Source organism: Passer domesticus, chromosome 1, assembly GCF_036417665.1.
Source record: "Passer domesticus isolate bPasDom1 chromosome 1, bPasDom1.hap1, whole genome shotgun sequence".
Classification (NCBI taxonomy): domain Eukaryota; kingdom Metazoa; phylum Chordata; class Aves; order Passeriformes; family Passeridae; genus Passer; species Passer domesticus.
Window position 1 is genome coordinate 48,709,862 of NC_087474.1, and position 20,027 is coordinate 48,729,888.

Sequence of the window (20,027 nt, forward strand, 5' to 3'; positions counted from 1 at the left end):
CTTGTAATTTTCTTACAAAGCAAAATTATCAATGGATACTACTATTTAAAAAATTATAATTTATATTAAAATAGTATGTCTTTATTAAAAATTAATTTATTATACATACATACATAAATACATAAAATTTATTACATTAACTATAATTACAACAGTTCAGGCCTACAATTATCATATATTTATTAATATGTATTGTATTGTGGCATATTATGACATATTGTAAAATAAGTACTATTCATGCCCGCTTTTCTGCTATTTCCATCTTTGAGAGTGGAGCAAAATATATCAGTTACTCATCCATTACATAATGCATCAGAAAAAGATTTAAGCAGCACAAGAGAAAGCAGAAGGCTTCTGGGAAGTCTGGTTCATACCTTACTGTGCCACATACCAGAATTTCTCCGTGTGTGTGCACATGATATCTGCAATATCTGAAGCATGGCACAGGAAAGCAATGATCAGATTGGCCAAGCTCTGATCTTTTTCCAAGGTGGGTACAGAAGAAGGACTGTTAATCATTCTTAGTTGGATGAATCGTGTTGCACAGCAGGAGTTAAGTTCAGGTTCGACACAGTGAAGAATCCCTGGTTTCCTGTTTTCTCTTTTGAGGGAGAAGAGGCATCATGAAGCAGTTTGTTCTTCCAAGCTGGGTAGCAGTAGACTAAGATTCTCAGTAGCTTGTCAAGGAAACAAAGGAGACACCTTTAGGCACCTTCCAATTTTTCATCAGAGAGCAGGGGCTGCTGTCAACACCACCAACCACATCTTTATCTTACTGGATGATATGTGGTACTTTCATGGTCTATGGTGATAGTGTTTCTGATTGATTTTTGTGCTGATATTGTGGGTTCACGGCCATGTAAGAGTAATTTTCAGGGATGCACAGATGTTTCAGACAGACGTGGACCACAGACAACTGTTATGGATGATATACTGTCAGTATGTTTCTTCTGAGCACGTCTGCCTTAATCAGAAATCTCCACAGAAGGAAAATGAAATCAAATCTGCTTCTTAACTAAAAGGCACAAAATCAAGCATTACACTGCTCTGAGCATCAGATGACATTGTATGCTGAGAAATGAGCTTAAGTTCAATTAATGCATGAAATTATCCATAAATAGAACTAAACATACATGACTACATTCTTCTGAATTGCTGTGTAGGTGGATGTATCCCTTAAAAAGTACAAAGTTTGTGACATTCTCTCAGCCATGATACATGCCCCAGGGCAATAGGTGAAAACAGTCAAGAAACAAACAAGGCAGCAACATCTCTCAGCAGGGTGGTGGGAAGATTAGAACTGCTGTACAATTTTTTTGGTCTCTTATTTTGACACAGCTGTGCTGCTGCTGAAGAAATTTTTGATATGATGAATTCTGAATTGGTAGCCATTTTTCAGTCATGAAAATTGTAACAAACTTAAAAGCTTCACCCTCTACCTTTTAGAACTGTGACAAAAGTGTACCTGTGTATTTAAGCTCTAATTATAGATTAAAAGCTAGCATTTTAGGATTTAGGGCAATCCTCAAGAACTCAGAAAATAGACTATTAATGTGCATTTTTAGTCATACCTGAAATCCTACTGACTGCAAAGAGACTATTTCTGTGCCATGGGCATTGCAGGTCTGATTGACTCGCTACTGAGAAGTGCTGAGCACTCTTGAAGTTCTAGTCATCAGCAGCAATAACAGCTTACTGAAGGTGTTTAAAGTTTGCAGGACTGAGCTTGAGGTGGGAAACCACTGTCAGAGAAGAAGAAATGAAAGGCATTAAATAGATATTTTCTTCCTTCAGTATTTTAGAATCACAGAATCATTAAGGTATGAAAACACATCTGACATAATCAAGTCCAATCATTGACCCAGCACTGTGTCTTATGTACAAGGCAAGATTTCTTTCATTTCAGAAGAATCGCATTAGGATGCTTACAGTTTTAATCAGATAAATTTTAATATTACAAAAATCCAAATTAAAGTCCTAAGTAGCAGATACTTGTAAATGCATGTAAAAGATCTTAATTTAAAGCTTTTCTTTATGTATAATGTAGAAACTGTATGCAAGGTACACCTTTGTAAGTTTGTCACACTGGATAGCACCTGAGACAGGTTCTTAAAATGAATTAGCTAATTGCTAAAATCTATCAATTACAAACTTGTAATTTATTGTACAATATTTGAAAACAAGGTGAGAAAACTAGAACTTTAAATATCAGATATTACTCATGAGCCAGGTAGCCTGTTTTGGTGATGACCCCATTGTAACAAGGATGTGGCACCCACAGACTACTTTGTAGCCTGATGAAGAAACTGATTTTTTTTTTTTTTTTTGAGACAGAGAGAGCCTGAAGCCTAAAGTACAAAATTACAGATGAAAAGCACATTTTTTGCAGTCATATCTGTCTACTTAGTGTTGCAAGACACAACTAATCCAGATATCTAAGCAACTGAGTAATTATTGGAAAGATTAAGGGTGATGAGTTAATTTGAGAAGGGAAGCATAAGTGTCTCATTCTCTTAGACCTTGTAAGACCCAGTGGAACAATATGAATATTATATACATATAGAAAATTTCTAATTGATGTCCTGATCCTCCCAGTCATCTGAACTCATTTTGGCAGATCAAGTTGCTTTGGTCTAAGTGCTTAATTACTGACTTAGAAGTCTCAGAATTTAAATCCATTAAATTCTGACAGAACTGGATTTAAAACTTGTGGGGACAATATTGTCCTTAAAAAGGGACTTTTTTGAAGGGATTTTTTTTTATCCCCTCAAAAAATCTAGTGGAACTTTCTTTACAAAGGAAACAAATTTGGTTTTAAATCGTAAAGGGGCTTTCAGCAGGGAATGACATCATGTTGTTTTCCAGAGGAGAAGTGTGGCAGGAACCATTATGTTGCATATGCGTGACCACCCCCATATGGCTCGTTTCATGTTGTTTGTGTTTGTTTATATTAAAAGAACATTAAAGTTAAATATGTAACTACTCAAAACCTAACACATGCCCAAATGAAAATAGTCTGTACAACTATAATTCAGCCTATTTCTGTAAATCGTTATATAGCATTTAAGTGCACTGAGTTTCCACTTGATCTTTTTCACCATCAATGAATGGAAATTTTATTTACTTTATTTTGGGGGTTTTTGTATTATTGGATTTTATATTATTTTATTCCTTAAATTTAGTGGAGGACTGATGTCACATTAGTTCAACCATTGCACAATACAAAATGATACATTTCCTGCACTGGAAGAATTCTTTCTGTGGAAAGTGTTTTTGTCTACCTTTCACTAGAATAGCTGACCATGTAACACTTTCTGTCCACAAAAATATAAACCCACACCATTAATATCCAGGTGTAAAAATTTGCGCTGAAGTGACTTTCCCAGCCTTTGTAACTTTCAGTCTAACAGTAAAACCAATGTTTTCTACAACAAACTCTCTTCCATTTGCTAGTTTTAAGCAACCAGTACAGCTGAGAAAAGAGATAGCTAGTAAACTTTTCATCATCACTATCTACAGGGTTGTAAAACCCAATACAGATCTAACACCTTTCTTAAGCCTATTGGGGCAACAGGATGGATTAGGTACTGCTCAGTATCAAACTTTTGAGTTTACTCAAAAGTGTGAAATTGCTATTAAAAAAAAAAAAGAAAAAAGAAAAGCTGTTTTTCTTCCAAGAACGCAAGCTGAATTTTCTAAGTTTGCCTGTGTTAGCTTTTGAGCAGTTAAATATACAACCTTAATGGTTCTTTAATGTAAATGCTAATTATTTTTAAAATTTCAGATCCAGTCTTGAGTTTTGTATTCATTTCTATCCAGGTGCCATTGCTGGGAATACATATTGCTGTGAGAGCAAAATATTGACTTAATTACTCTGGGTATAGGTCTGATATTTAGAGGTATTACAGAACATAATGAGATAAACATCCTTTATTGCTCCCTATGCCTTGAACTGATCTACAGCAAACATTTTTCTAATTATTTCTATTTCTCCCTTGGCTTTTTTTCATAGATCTTCCTACACTACTACTTTACGTGCCAATGCTGAAACAGCTAAGGCTAAAGTCTGACTACTCTGATAAAAAAATCTCCAAATTTCACCTGCATGTACAACTCCAGAAGATTTCTGATTATTGTTTTCTTCTTCTTCTTTATTTTAGGACAATTATATGCAGAAAGACGGGCAGCAAACAGCAGAGCGTGAAAGCCATTGATGTTAAAATTGAAACCGATCCCTTTGTGAATGACCAATATGATGCTTTTTGTGTAAAGGATGAAGGTCAGCACTGATATACTTCTAAAATAACACAGAGTTATCACTGTCTTGCAACATTAAAAGTTTTGCCTTCAATTTTTCTGCTGCTGAGAGAGAAAGGGGGAACATTAAAGGATAAATCTTTGTAGTAACTGCCCACTACAAGAGCTAACTGCTGCAAAGACATTGGTTGCAGCAAATAAATTGTATTTTCTTTTGTCTTTGCTGCAGTTTAGTGAGTTCAAACAGCACTACTGATCTGGCAGAACCCATTTTGGTGCTCACAGAGCATACTTTATGGAAAGGAATATATCTGGCACCAATCTAATGGAGATGGCTGAAGCATGTCCCTTACTCAGCACTGTAGCTGACTGTAGCTCAGCAAGCTGATTTCCAGCTGCAACACACCACCCTGTTGTATATCTATCAGTATACAACATTTGTATGCAAATAACTTCATTGCCTCCATTTTAGTTTAAATTTTATTTGGTTTTGGTGCTTTTTTAACAAGTGTAGACAAGGCTGCTAGGGACACTGATATATCGCAAATGATTCTGAAAATAAAATTATTTCCAATGTAGAATAGTGCTTAAATTTTTCAATATTTAAGTTATAAAAGTAAATAACTTTTAATAAAAAGTAAATTGTTATTGATAGGCAGGATTGCATAAAGAAATTTGGGAACCCCTAAAACAGATGTTGATATCCACAGTGAGTTTTTGTATCTGATTTCCAAGAAAAGTGAGGGTAAGGTGATGGCATTTACTGAGAAACAGTAAGTTCACAGCATGGGGGTCATTCTGATCAACTGTCAGTGGCAGGAGTGGGGATGAAAATATGGTTGAAGTAAAATGTGGCAGAGGTGATGCATTTTGATTTGACGTATACCAAATTGTTCTTAGAAAGAATGATTTTAGCAGAGTTTGACCATCTTCTCAAGTAACCCATGTCATATCAACTCCAGGCTCCGTGCTGCTGTGAGTGATGCCAGCTCTGTCACCCAGTTGCTAATGTGGTCACACAAGCACCTTTGTGCTTTCTCCATGCTGCTCCTCACACAGGACCAGCTCCCTGTAAACATCTGCAAAACTCTCTCATTGTCTTCCTTCAAATCTCTTTTGTCATCATCCCCCCCGCCCAGAAAAATCTTGCAGTGGGTTGGGACAGCTGTGAGATGCTGAAATCATTGCTCTGGTCACTATTGTTCCATTGTGCCCTTGTGCTCCCCTGTGTGTCCCCACCTGCTCTCCACCCGAGATGCTGCATCTTTAAAAGGAGCCAAATCTTTTGGGTTTGGCTACTGCTCACAGCAAAGGGGCAGGCAAGAACGTAATCAGACAAGGCTATGCTGGAAAAGACTACTACACGGGACTCAGAAACTGCTTTAAACTCTGGGGGAATTCAGATCATTTGCAAAGAATGCACAAGTTATGAAGAATTTGTTTTATACAAGGCAGGGAATTTTCTGATGACAGAAAGGGATAATCATCCCAATGCTCTCAAGTAGCCCTTACACACAGAAACATTTCTGGATGACTCTAAGGTTCCCTCTTCCTTAAATATATTAAAAAATTGGGATGCAGAGCTGATGTTTGAACAAAAAGACATAAGTGAAGTTGTGTGGCAGAGCCTGGTTTCTAGCTGGTATGAGAAGAGCAAAGTCGGGAAAGGAAATGGCCTTAACATTACAACAGTAACACACAAGCCAGCCCAGAGCTGTTGACTGATGAAAGAACATCCTCAGGGATGCCACTTCCAGTTTTAGCAAATATCCAGTAAGAAGCAGCAAGAGTAAACCCTGCACCACAACCTCACACACAGCACATCTGTTCTGATCTTATGTACATGTGGCTAATAACTACACATCTAAGTTTAGATTAAGTTGTTTCTTCTTAAACCTTCATGAATATTTTTTTAGTCTTAGAAAAGTGGACATTGCTTTTAATCTATACATTTGCAATTATTATTTAGTAATACATTATAGTTAAGTGCAAAAGGCAAGTTGTTTTGCCCTGCTGGAAGTGATAAATTCCAGGTTTCTTACACTGAGAGCTATATTCATTTCTTCAAGCCCTTTTCATTTCTTTAATATCCATCCAAATAATAATGACCAGACAGCAGCTTTCCTTCTTTGTCAGACTTGGCTGAGAAGAGCCAAAGGCTCAGACAGACTGGTAGGCTGAAAACAGACAGAGGGAACAGTCACATCAACCTCTACTGAGAAACCAAGCTGACATTAGTAACTCCTTGCAACTCTACCTTCAGTTCCTAGGACTGTGCAGAATGCATCTCGAAACACCATGAAAGTTCGAGTACAAACCAAATTGACTTCTTATCCCTTGATTTATAACTATTCTTCACTCAATTAACCTTTACCATGCAAATGAGTGGAATCAAATTCCTGAAGCACACATCTCAGCATGCCACTACACCAGAGCAAAAGTCAGATGCTAGCAAGAGCTCTGGGTGTGCTTACAGCATCAGGCTTTTGCAAACAGAAGTCCTGAAGAGAGAGACAGTTTTTTGGTCTGTTTCTGAAATGGATTTTGATCTGTACACACAGAAGGATCACAGTAATTGTTGAGACTTAGAGTTGTCTTTTACGGGAAATTGGTTCTAAGGGCTCTGTTTGACAAGGAAAGATGTAGCTGTAATGTTTATGAATGCTCTGAGTATAGCTGCAGTTTTCACAGTACAGAGAAATGTGTCTTCTCAGCTTCTCATAAACACATGTTTTATGCAGCCATTAGAGTCAGCAAGACAACTCTGTACCAGCTCAGGATCTGCTGAGATCAGAACGTTTCCCTTTTAGGCCCTGAGTGCCAAAAATATCTAAAAATACATTCGATTCTGCCAATTCTGAAAATGCAGTATCACACATAAGTTAGGTCTGGCACACAGGGTGTGTATCTCTATCAGAGTTCATAAAAAAATACCTTAAAAGTATAAAGTAGGTAAAGCAAGCAAACCAGAAAGCTGGAATTTTTCCTGCCTTATTTTTTGTAATAGACTATACTATTCAATTCCATATATATATATATAAAATCCTCTTGGCTTTCTTTCTTATTTTTTTATTGCAGCAAAGGAAAGATCTCTTTATTAATAACCCCCAGGTTTTACTGTTTCTTTCTTTCAGTGACTCACTGTTATTTACAGGCAACAAATAAGATCTGTTCCATAAGGCTTTGATTTGCTGCCACCACAGGAAAACTAAACAGGCAGCAACTTGTAGTAGAGTACAGCATAAATGCAAATCAAACTTTTTTAAACATGACTGCTGGCTCCAGATATCCATCAAAGCTTGATGGCTTATGTACATATTTTAGTTAGTCTTTTTAAGCAGTAAGAAAAAAATAAATCAGTGTATTCTTTACAGCAAATTTACTGAGTGTACTTTACAAGAGCAATCAAACTGCAGTTTGCTTGTTGTAATATTTGAACTATTTCTTTGTATTTGTCATGCTTTGTTGTAGATATAATTTTTTTAGTGCTACAGCTTTATTTTTCATGGCTTTGCATATAGCTGACAGTTAATTTCCACTTCTCTGGTGATGTCAATTAAACTAATAAAGTCCCATGAGCCTTGTCTGATGAAAGACGCATTGGCATCCTAGCACTGGTAGCTTACAAGCAACATTCACATTGGCTGTAGTTGAGTTTTGATTCTTCGTACTCAGTACTTCTATCCAAACAGAAAAATTCCATCTACTTTATGTTCTCTGCAATCAAGAAGCAAAATAAACATCCTCACTCATCTCATTCACAGGCCTGGGCGTTAAGAGTTGCATTTTCTAATTTCTTAATGACAATATGACACCCTAAAAATTCCAGTGGCCTCTCTGGAAAAACACTACTGAACTGGACTGTTGTAATTGGAGAGGTTTTATGTCAAAGTGAATGTCTCATGTCAGCTTTCAGAGTGTGGTGCATAGTTAAAGCAGAAGTTGTAGATAATCAGATTTCAGTAAATTCAGTAAATTCGGGTGGTGTGGAAGCTGAAGTCTGCATCTCCTTCATGTTGATTTTTTTTCATTGATCTTAGGCTATCCTTTCTGTAGACAGTGTTTTATCAAGACATCTCAAAAAAATCTTTACAGACTAGTGGGATGCTTATAGTTCAGATAAAGGAGATGCTTCTGGTGTAATCTGGACTGGGGACGAGAATTGCTGTGTTCTTAAAATAACATGTGCCAACTCTTTGCCAGAAATCACCTGTCACAAAATCCTTTCCACATGTGTTCTGGGGTTAAAGTTACTATTCTGAGGAGATATTTTTCCTAAAAGCCAATCATGACTGAATGTGCTAACTCAATTAACAGGACATCTCTTTAGTCCTATGTAAAAAATAGTTACTGAGTCTCTAAGAGGTCTGTAACCACAGCTGTCACTAGCCCTAACATATCTGTGCTCAACACCCATATATATATTTGCTGTGCGACTTATTCCCATGCATTTACCAGATGTTGACTCTGTTCTGATTTCTGCACGTTCATATTGAGATCTTGACTGTATTGGTGACTTTCACTCCAGAACACAATATGTGCCAAATTACTGACATGAGAATGTCCTGTGAACTTTAACAAACTTTCTTATATCTGTGCTATGCTGTCTTGATCTGAAACTTAATCCATCCTCTCTTACTGGAGGTCAATTATCAACATATGGACGCCTGTTATGTGTTTGACCTCAGTGTCAACATGTAGAAAATTCTGGAAGGGTCATGATGTCCAGAAACCAATTCCAAGTGTTCAGGTTTAAGATATGAACTTGGACATAAGCAGGCAGAGCATGGGACCTGCTTGATGTTCTGCTGGATGGCTCTTTAGTATCAAGCAGATCCAGCTTTTGTACTGGGAACCATGAGTTGGGCTAATTTTTCAACCAGTAGCAAGAAAATATGCAGGTTTATGGGAGGATAGATGAGGGAAAAATCAGTGCTCCAGATGGATGGAGGAGTCCAGCCCTCATCTACCCAACAGCACCACTGCAGGCAACCCCTGTGGTCACCTTAACAAAGAGCACTACTGTTCCTCCACATGACATGCTGCTGCCAACACACCCTCTGTCACGCTCCGTGGCCCAGATCTGCCTCCTCTCTTCCAGCAAGAAAATGGCCTGAATGCCAGCACTGAGCACAGACTGTTGTTCCAAATAAGCCCATGCTCCTCCAGCTCCTGGTACAAAGGCTGCACACAAAAACATGAAGCCTGTCCCCAGAAGTGGCTCAGTTTGATGAGTTGCTGTGCCAGTGTCACTTCTGTACGTGTGCCAGAAAGAACAGGTTTGGCAAAAGGCTGAGCAGGAATTGTCATAGCAACTGAGACTGCAGCAGGACGAGGAGCCATAAGATGCTGTAACATGAAAAATTCCTGTACATTTTTTGCAGGAGAGGACATCAACAAAATGGATGTAGGATCTTGAGTTTTTCTTTGCAGTGTATTTTCTTTCACTTACGCTTGTCCATGCTGTCACTCGGTATGTTCTGCAGCAAAGGCGTGACCTTACAAAATCTCATGTGAGAGGGTCAAGAGTTCCCCATACAGTGCCAGTCAATGTACATCTTTAAAATCTCTGCTTTTCTTTTTGCTCATGCATCAGCCAGATCACTCTTTCAGGGGTTCATAATTCTGTTACTGAGGCTGTTGTCAAATTTTACTGTAAAAATCCCTTCAGCTTTCTTCTTTCCTGGAAGGTTATAATGTGCTTTTTGAATGCATTTGCCATAGTGAACTAATGTGTTGTTTTTCTGCTTCCTCTGGCAACAGGATTAAGAAGCAAGGCTTTGTAGATAAGAATGCTCTCTGATGCATGATTGTTCCATACAGCCTTGGGATCAATACTTCCCTCAGAACAGATACACAGCTCCCATTTTATGGATGGAAGTAGCTACATAAATAAAGTACATGAAATGCAAGGCTCTGTAGCCTTCCTATGAGGCAATAAAATAATTTTTTTTACCTTTCATCCACATCAATCTCCATTTATCCGGCCAGTTCACAGGAAAATCATTAGCTGCTAACTGCTCCTCACTTCCTCGGATGTCAAACCTCCATAAGATTCTATATAAACTGAGCTTTGTGTAGCCTCAAAAGCTTGTTTTTTCTGTCAGTGTGTGTGTGTATAACTCCCACTAACTTCTGAAGGTGTTAGACAGTATATATATATATATATATATATATATATATATATATATATATATATATGTCTCTGTATGTGTACAGTACAGAGAACAGGCTTCAAAGTTTGACTTCAGTAGCATATCCCATACATTAGTGGCAGATATTTTTCAGCATACCCGGTTGAGAAGTGGTTAGTCAGGTCTATCAGACAATTTCCAAAAGTCTGAACTTTCACAGAGTGTGGATGTTTATCGTAGGATTTTCATTTCACTACAAGGTAAATGACTGGCAAAATAAATACATCATATTTCTAAATAAGCATGTGTTTACCTATGCCTGAGTCAGAAGTGGGTAGATGATGGGAAAAGCTGCAGCCTGAGACTCACAAGTGTTTTGCAGAATGTCCCTGGGCAAAAGCAGGAAAGCCTGAGTTTTTGCAGAAGGGAGATTGAAAAGGCTTTTCTGTCAAGCCTGTTGCCCATTGAAAAACCCAGACATGAACTAGTGTTAATGAAAATGTTGCTTGCTAGACCTTGTGGTGATGATGACAAGTAGACTCTAGCAAAATAGCAAGGGTGCTCTTTGAAGATGTTTCTCCTTCTGCATGTCTAGAAACGTAGTCTTGGAGTCTTTTCAGCTTCCAAACAAAAGTCTTTTCAAGGGACATCATCTTTGCTTACCAGCTTAGCAATCAAGTTTTTGTACCAAAGCAAATTATTTGAGCAGGAGAGATCCATACGAGAACATAGACCTAGGCCCATGTTTCCCTAATCTGATATAATTACCAGAACTCATGAGCCTTTTAATTTTGGTTGTTCTGTATCTGTACAAAAGAAGGTTTTGAATCTTCAGTTACCTTGGCAAGAGAAACAGCTGTTTTTTTCTAACACAGTCAATAATGGTTCTAGAACCACTGGAAAAAGTCACAGATTTGAGAAAGAATAGAGAAGTGATAATTTGTACCAACAGTGCAGTCTTTGCCCTTGGGTTTCTTGGTAAAATCCATCTTCTTCCATTCTATTTTTTCATTTGTTTTGTTTTTCTGTAACCAAGAGACACCTATTCCAAAAAGGACTGCAAAAAACATGGAGGAAAAAGGGACACAGCAAACCTTGTGAAGAGCTCTTTTCAGAGAGGAAGGTGTTTGAGGAAAGAGAATCCACAATGCTTGAAAGTTCTCTAGAAAATCTTGATCTACCTTGTTAGCAATGGCCAAGATCATTCAAACCTGAAAAAGAGAGTTAAAATTCAGTTTACACTGGTGGTGGCAGCCGTCAGCTGTCAGCCTGCCTCCTCTCCACACTTCTTTAATGCAACAAAAACCAGTTTTGATCTCGTTCATAATAATTTTTCTTCCTGGCTTCTAATGCTGTCAGCAAAAATACTATCAAACATCTTTTTGAATTTTATACCCTGCTACAAATTTAGGTCTTCAGATTCTCATAGACAGCAGAGCTATGTGTTGCCCATGGGTATTAAGCTGATGAGCCCAAGTCACTATTTATTTTAGGGTGTCTTTACCCTGAAAAGGGAGATTTGAATATCTGGGGACACCCCTGATTTGAGAAAGATTAGAAGATTAGAGATAGTCTGAAAACTGATTGGTGTTCACCTGGACCTCTTCTTTCTGCATGTGTGGACTGGACCATTGCTCAGCCTCTGCTGGCTCCCTACAGTGTAGAAGAGTTCAAAGTGCTAGTCTTAAACAATTCCACAAGCATTTCTGGAGTTAAGAAAAATGACTGTGTCCAAGTTGTTGGATTCCAGTCCCAACCTGCCCAAGCTCTTGTTAGCTTTTGCAGAATCAGGCAGGAAACACAGCTGTGATCTGGCATCCTGCCTTGTTTGAAACAAAGCCCTTCTTGATGCATGACTGTCAGACGTCAATAACATCACTGCAGTGGCATCACAGTTATAGCCCAATTTATACTTTCCAGCTGTAATGGGCAATTACAGCTGGAAATAATTGTGAAAGGACATAAGGGCATGAAACAGATGAGATGTACAGCTTCTGTGTATAAGTTTATCCCCAGGAAAACTCCTAGCACTGCTCTTAGCATTGTACTAAAAGACTATTATGAAGTTTATACAATGTCATCTCTTTTTTCCTCCCAGACAAGCCTTGTGGGGACCCGCCGTCCTTCCCCCACACCATCCTGCACGGCCACACTGGCTTTGAAATGGGGGACGAGCTGCTCTATGTCTGTGCCCCGGGCTTCGTCATGGGCAACAAGGAGACGGCGTTCACGCTGCTCTGCGACAGCTGCGGGGAGTGGTACGGCCAGGTCCAGGCCTGTGTCAAAGGTGAGCTCAGCCAAAAAACTCTATGATTTTTTAAAATTTGCTCCAATAAATAGCCAAACACTTTATATCTTGCACCGTGCCTTCAGGATTTTTGTCTGCAAACACGAGAGTAGTTGCCCAGATATTTACTCCATTAAAAAAAGTGAAAGTGGATTTTCTTACCAAATGACTTGACTCAAAAAAGATTTTTCAAAAAAAACCCCCAAACCACAAAACCCCCAAGCAAATTGTAAAATGACATTTCCTTAATTTAAACCCTCAATAAAAAACACCTTTATATGTTAGTTAAATTCTACAGCAGTCTTTTAACTTTCCCCTTGTTTAAACATAGGCTAAACAGTACCATGAGTTCAGATGTGGATACAATCTGAATTCTGCTTTCTCATGTTACTTTGCTCAATGCATAAACCCACCATTTTCCCCAGTATTTAAGAATGGTAATCAGAAAATTTTAGTATTTTTTTCGAGAAGGCTATCTCATCTTTAAAGTAAGGTTTCTGGTAAAACAGATAAATTTTAAGCAAAGGAATGAGCAGCTGTTGGGTATCTGAGCTATCTATATGGGCTGGAGTTAGTATATCCATTTCAGAACCTATATATTCCTTAATGTCTGGAGGCTTGCAAGGAGTTATTTTTACTTGTGAATATACCATCAGGCAGTGGATGAGAAAAGGTCAAACTTGTTCTTAGCAGAAATAGGTCATGTCTGCACACCAGGGAATGAGGTTCTCAAACCCATCCAACTGGTATAAAAAAAACCAAAGAATGAAAGCACCCACGTTTTTCTGAACTGTTTCAGCTCCTAAAACTGTTTTACAAACAGCAGTTCAGATGATTATTCAAAACAGTGCAGAGCATAAAGGAACAACGTGCAGGGAAAAAGGAGAAAAACAAGTATCTGCATCTGATCATAGAACAGTTTGGGTTGGAAAGAACCTTTAAGGTCATCTGATCCAACCCCCCTACAATAAGCAGGGACATCTTCAACTTACCCAATGGGTCTGAATCTCCTATAATTTGCACTAAATTGATAATTCTTTTTCCTTTACTGAGGTTAGTGGAAATGCTATCTTCATCACACACAGACATAAGGCTGTATTACACCAAAATAAGGAAGGAAAAGAATCAGGCCATTTAAGTTGTCTGTGTTTCACTGTTTTCTCTGGATAAATAGTCTATTTCTTCTGTTTTGCCCAAGCCTTTCACACAGCTGCAGGGGAGAGGAAAATATTTTTTCAAAAAATAGGAAAACATGGCTGTAAAATCACAAACATCAGCACTGAAACTTGGCAGCAGATGTGATATTGTGGATTATAATTTTTTAAATTATTTAAATGTAGACTTCATGCTGGGTGGCTTCCTCTGATTACTGTTTTTCAAATGCTTTAAGAAATGGGACAGAAAATACAATAATCGTTCAATTAATATTTTTGTATTTAATCCTCCTGATCATAATTCTTTAAGAAAGAAGACTTTACAGGATGATTAAAATGTGTGATACTAGGTTTCATTATTTTTTAAAAAGTAAGAATCCAGTGAAAAAGAAAACAAAACAAAAAAAAAAAAGATAATTTAATTAAAAGGAACATGATTTAGAGTTGACTGATATTTTGGGGTCATAGGAGACAGGAGAACAATTATTAAGTACTCCAGAAGTCAGCACACAGACTGATTTTTAAGTGCTTTGAGGCAAGAGAGCACCTTCCCTCTTATGAAGGTTAATGATGGGACATAATGATGGGAGAATTTATATTCCAGTTGGCAGACTGGAGCACTTCTGTCTTAACTGGCTGACATCAATGGAAAGATGTTTGTGCAGCCACTTCAGTGAACATTTAAGCGCTATGTTTAGAGCCTGGTAAGATGATACAGTGCCCTTGCTCTGCATCTGCGCTGGGTGAGCAACTGGGAAATGGTCCCAATGTTCTTACTCCAACAAAAGGGGGCCATGGGGACAAAGCCCTGGTCAGAGCATTGAGAGCTATAAGGCCTGTTCCTGTCTCTGAGCCTAGGGACAAGTCACTGCACTGCTCTTTGCTGCTTACTCCACCTCATCTGTGGAAGAGTGATGACATCTATCCAATTTCATAAAGCTTGCTGGGATTTGAGGATGTTGCACCTTGAGTACCATTGTTCTACTTGGTAAATGCCCCATTATAATACCCAGCTGTCCAGGCAGAACATCAGACTGAACAGCAATAATTACATGCTTTTCTTGTTGTGGAAAAGCATCAGACTGGCTTTACATTCCCAGTTGCTCACGCAGAGCAAGAATGGAGTCACAGAGCTATCATCATAGCAGTGTCTAAATATAGCAGTTAAATGTTCTTTGAAGTCTCTTTGTGATCATCTTTCCTCTCTGTTTTGATCCAGTAAGAAGAGATACAGTCCATTCTGGCACCTGGAATATAAGTGCACCTGGGATATAAATGTACAGCCATACAGTCAGTAGATTTGAAAATTGAAATTTAAAAAATACGTATATAATCAAATAGGCACACAATGCAAAATATATGGCAAAACCTGGTTATGGGCATAACTGAACAAAATAATTTTGGACTTACATTAAGCGGATTTCAGATGCAGTAGAGTATGATGGAAATTCAAGTGGATTCTGGATACAGTAAAGTATGATGGAAATTAGGGAAGCAGTACATTACAAATGGCTGCAATGTACATTGTGCACATCAGGTAATAGACAGTAATTTTTAATTAATATGCTTTTAAAGAAAAAAAGTGACTCTGTTTCCTGTAATTCCTTGTCATGAAAAGGCACTGTGTTCTAGTTGAAAGTACAGGGATATTTAGCCCAACAAAGCAACCTTAAGGAGAGAACAGGGAAATACATGGATTTTGCAATTTATTATTTTTTTATTTCTGTGGAGAGAATGCATTTGCTTCACAAAATATATCCAGAAGGACATTGTAGTAAGGTCTGAAAGCAGTTGCATATGTTCCATGCTGTGGCTGTCCTGCAAGCACAGAGACTAAACTGACAATTACTAAATGACATTTTGGGGTTTTTTCCCAAAATAAACTATGAGCTCAATATCAGAAGTATTAATACCAACACTTCAGTGGCAGGGGTCAGGGCTGGACTGCATTAGGCTGCATTCTCTACAGTTTGCTCCCTCAAAGAGAGGGCAGATGAGATGGCTGGGAAATCATGTTCCATCTCTGCCCTAAACTGGCTCAGAAGAATGTCATGTCTTTTCTCTTCCCTGGATTATTTGGGTTTTCCAGCTATATGCTTGTGGCAGTAGAGTCCATATCTTCTACACATCTAAGGAAGCTCTTCAATGACAGCACTTGGATGCACAACTACTGTGTTCCACGGTGAGGACCACCCTTCAGATGTCAGTGTAAGGAGGACTTGGCTGACTGTGACCACTCAATCTACAGCTACCAGGCTTGCTGCATGGCTCAACAATTCTCATTACTTCAAACATTACTTCCGGAGTTTTCAAAAAATATATTAGTTCACATTCATGTATGCACATTCTGTAAGCACGCCTAGCTAGCACCATTTCTTTTTGGTTTTTTATTTTTAATGTGGGGAATCAAACAAAATGTCTCTGGCTTTTGATCTTATTTGAGAATGCTTTTTTTCGTTCATTCTGTGAGTGCAAAGGGAGAGTTTTGACACACAAATATAATCAGCAGCAAATATGTCCATGGCCTGTCAAAACAATTGTTATGATAAACTTTGGTTCCCTTTTCAGGCAGGTCACTGAGGGGTTGTATTAGATTAATGTAAAGTATTGATCTGGCATGAATGGATTCTGCCAAATGGAATAAGTTGAAAAAAAATTGATGGGTTATTTATTCATATTAGCAGGCTTTCTGCTGGAATAAAAAATATCCTCTGTCTTATAGCTGTTGCAAAAGACAAAAGGTACAACATACTGTGGTCAGCTACAGAGAAATTTGTGTGCCTGATCCAAATTAAATGGATAATTCTTTGAGATGCTGTAGTTCACAAATATGACTTATCTTAAGCAAATCAGTCAACATGCTCTTTTCCTGCCCATCCTTAAAGACAGATGCTGTCTTGTTAATGTTTGCTGTAGCTACTTTGAGATTCTAAGGCTAAAGATGTTTTTATACAGTACAAATATTTATAATGATGGTCTATATAGAATCAGGTTTCAATTTCCTGTACTCCAAAAATACACCCATAAAATATGCACTGCGTTTTATGGTTGCCCAAAATAGCAACACTCAAAATAGAGCTTGGATGCCAATATACTATCTAGAAGAAAAATTAAACTGATCCCAGAGTGTGGAAGACCAGGCTCTTTGTTTTTGCCTGTCTTTATGTTTGGTTACTGTTTTCACATCAGGAACAAAAACTGAAGGAGATGCAAGCTCCATAGTACTGGAGTCTTCCCAAAAAGGATTAATTAATAATTAAAAGGATTTTACCTTTTAACTGAGCTTCACATCTTTGGTAGTGTGTCATTTCAGCATCTCTTGCTGTAAAGTGTTCATTTCAGACTCAGACAGTGAATTAAAACTCACTGATCCTTAAGTCTGCCAGAAGATATAACAACGACCAAATATAGAAAAATTCTGATCTTGGATAAATTAATTTCAGGGCTGGCTCTTCATAAAACCAGACCTGCCTAGGTACAAAGAAAGATGCAATCACTTTCAAATCAATTGCTAGCAGTTTTAAAAATATGTATAAATAATGGTTACAACTTCTTGGATAAGAGGTGGAGCTGAATCTAGTTTGGTTGTTGCTCGCTCATTTATAACAAGTACCAACACTAAAATTCAGGGAACTGGAAATTTCGGGAAAGTGCTGAGGAGGTGAGCAAAAAGGAGTGTAGAAATTGTGCAGTCTCTCCCCAGAAAATCATGGTGGACTTAAAAGATTGTCATGGTAACACAGAGTTACCAAATACTGAGTCCAAGCCCCATTTGAATGTCTGAGGCCCAGAAAGAAAGAATAGAGTATTATTACTGTGTAAGTCAATCCAGGATCGTATAAATCAAAGCTCCAGAGTAAGGGCGTCTGTATTTCCTTTGATGGTTAGAGAGCTCAATAGTTGCTTTCATTTTGGCACCCCATAAGCTAACATTAGTTATGTTGATAGTCTCTGCTATAAACTCTACAAATAGGGGAGATTGAATATGAAAATATGTTTGAGCAGCTTTACAACTTGGGCCACAATCTGATTGTGAGAGGGAACAAGACTCCCTTATGTGGTGACGAGCAGTGCATAATGAGGTCCAATCTCAGGATCTCTTTAGACTACAATGGGCTTTTTCTTCCCCCAGTTCTGCATTAAGAAAACACCAATTCATTTCTCTACAGGCAGGATCATGCCCAAAGGCAGCATGTTTGATGGAGACTCGATTGATGGCTCAACAAACCTCTAATATGTTCTGATAGACTGGGGGCTTGCACTTTCTTGTTTTTTCCTGATGTGCTTCCATAGGACCTTCTCCTAGAGGGCTGAAACCACAAGGCAGGAGAAACACTGAAGGGAAAGAGCTTCAAAATCTCTAAAAAGCTTGTTACTACAGTTGTTAAGCATTCACCAATGATCCACTCACACATAAGGTACTGGTCCATGGATGAATACTAGTTGCCCATTCATACTGCTAACTAAAAAACAGGTCTGGAGAAAACAACACAAGCATGTGGATGTAATTTTTGTTTGCAGAAGTGTGTGCCTGCTCACCACAACATAAAAATTACTGTTTGAACCTCAGCTCTATCACCGTATTGTGGAAAGTGAATGAGTGGCAAAAATAGAGGTTACAAGAGACACAGAGGTGAAGACAGACTGTTGTGATGATTCAATTAAAAAAATAAAACCATGATCATACTGGTAAACAGTAACTTCTCACATTGTGATGTTCCATTCATGTACATGCCACAGACACCTATAGGTTCTCCTCAGACACGTTGAACTTTAGTGAAGCAGGCATGCCAGATATCAGCTTCTAGCAGGAGTCTGGATGATCAGAGGATAAAATAGTTTGAGGCACAATTTCCATGTAAAGAGACTGCCAGCCAGGCAGAAAAATTCTAAAGTGAAAGCAAGAGAAGGGACGAAGTGAAGCTAATGTTTGACAGTAGAAGTGCTGCATTGTGATGGAGAGTGCCATGCAGAGCTTCATGAATATGTTGCTAAAGTGCTTTGGAATTCAGAGTTATCCTCCATACATTTGCAAAAGTCTGAAATACTATTGGAAAAGATTTTAGGATTAATTAGAAAAGTGAGAGTCCTACCAGGAAGATTTCCACTCTAAGAGTTTTATTCCCCTGACTGTTGAATCATCCTCGAACAAGACAGAAGTTTTTTCTTGCTTTGGAGAGGATGGGGAGGATCTAGAGGATTACACAAGCAGATGACAACACTGGGACCAGGAAGCAGAGAGGTCTATTGTTGGCACTTCTTGTGAGAGGAGAGGACCTGCTAAGAACATCCAGCTCTCCAGCATGATAGCTTTCACAGAGGCATTAACTCTCTGCAGGCTATTTGGGACACACATTTGGGTTTCCTTAGCATAACTGCTTTGGTTTCTGGTAGACCCAGATGCTATTCCAAGGAAAATACCTTTTGCTAATGCTCATTCTGTTTTGGCACCTGGCTTAAGCTGTTCTGGCAAAAAGTGAGCTGGTGTGAGCTGTATCACTGCTAAGTGGTTTTGGTCAGACTGGTTTGACAATATTTCTAATCTTTCTTAAGAGTAGACCAAATATGGCTCTGCCAGAAGTCTGGGAAGCAGTCTCCAAGGAGAATGTGACTCAGGCGGAAATTGAGGTGGGCCCCAGATGAAAATATAATTCAAAATTGGTTGACTGTAAAAAGGCAAAAAAGATAAGGATTTACAAATGCAGTGATCTGTAAAACAGGTTCTCCTATTAATCTCTTGTTTCCCATGTCATGCCAGGTCTATTGCTTCACTGTCTTCATAAAAGACTAAACACCCTCTTAAAAAGAAAAATTCTCACCATGATTCAGTTTATTTTCCATATCCCAAGGCACTATTTTTTATGACTTTTAATGCCAGCATAAATCTCAGAAATTACATCAACTTTCTATGGAATAAAACTTGTGTGAACTGAAAATCAACCACCCTGTCTAGTTTGGAAAATTTTTCACTGAGCTAAGGCTTTAGAATAGTGGAAGAAAGATTAAGTACAATGCACTATTCCATTCAAATTCCAGAACATTTAGCTTTGTGCTTTGAGTCAAGTCTATTTTGCTATCAGTGGTAGGTCTGTTGAGTATTTCTAAATCAAACTCAAGCTTTGTAATTAATCTACCGCTCTGCTGCACTCAGGGCTTTTTACCAATTTTGTTCTGTGTTCTTTTTTTTCTCTTTTC

At 38.2% G+C, this 20,027-nt stretch overlaps 1 protein-coding gene across 1 annotated transcript in view; it reads left to right on the plus strand.

Moving 5' to 3' along the window:
• Positions 1-20,027, plus strand: part of SUSD5 (sushi domain containing 5) — a 40,537-nt gene that overhangs the window by 16,335 nt on the left and 4,175 nt on the right. The window contains exons 3-4 of the mRNA XM_064419351.1: positions 4,161-4,279; positions 12,490-12,678. Of these exons, the coding sequence (XP_064275421.1) occupies positions 4,161-4,279; positions 12,490-12,678 (308 nt within the window). The remainder of the gene's footprint in view (positions 1-4,160; positions 4,280-12,489; positions 12,679-20,027) is intronic.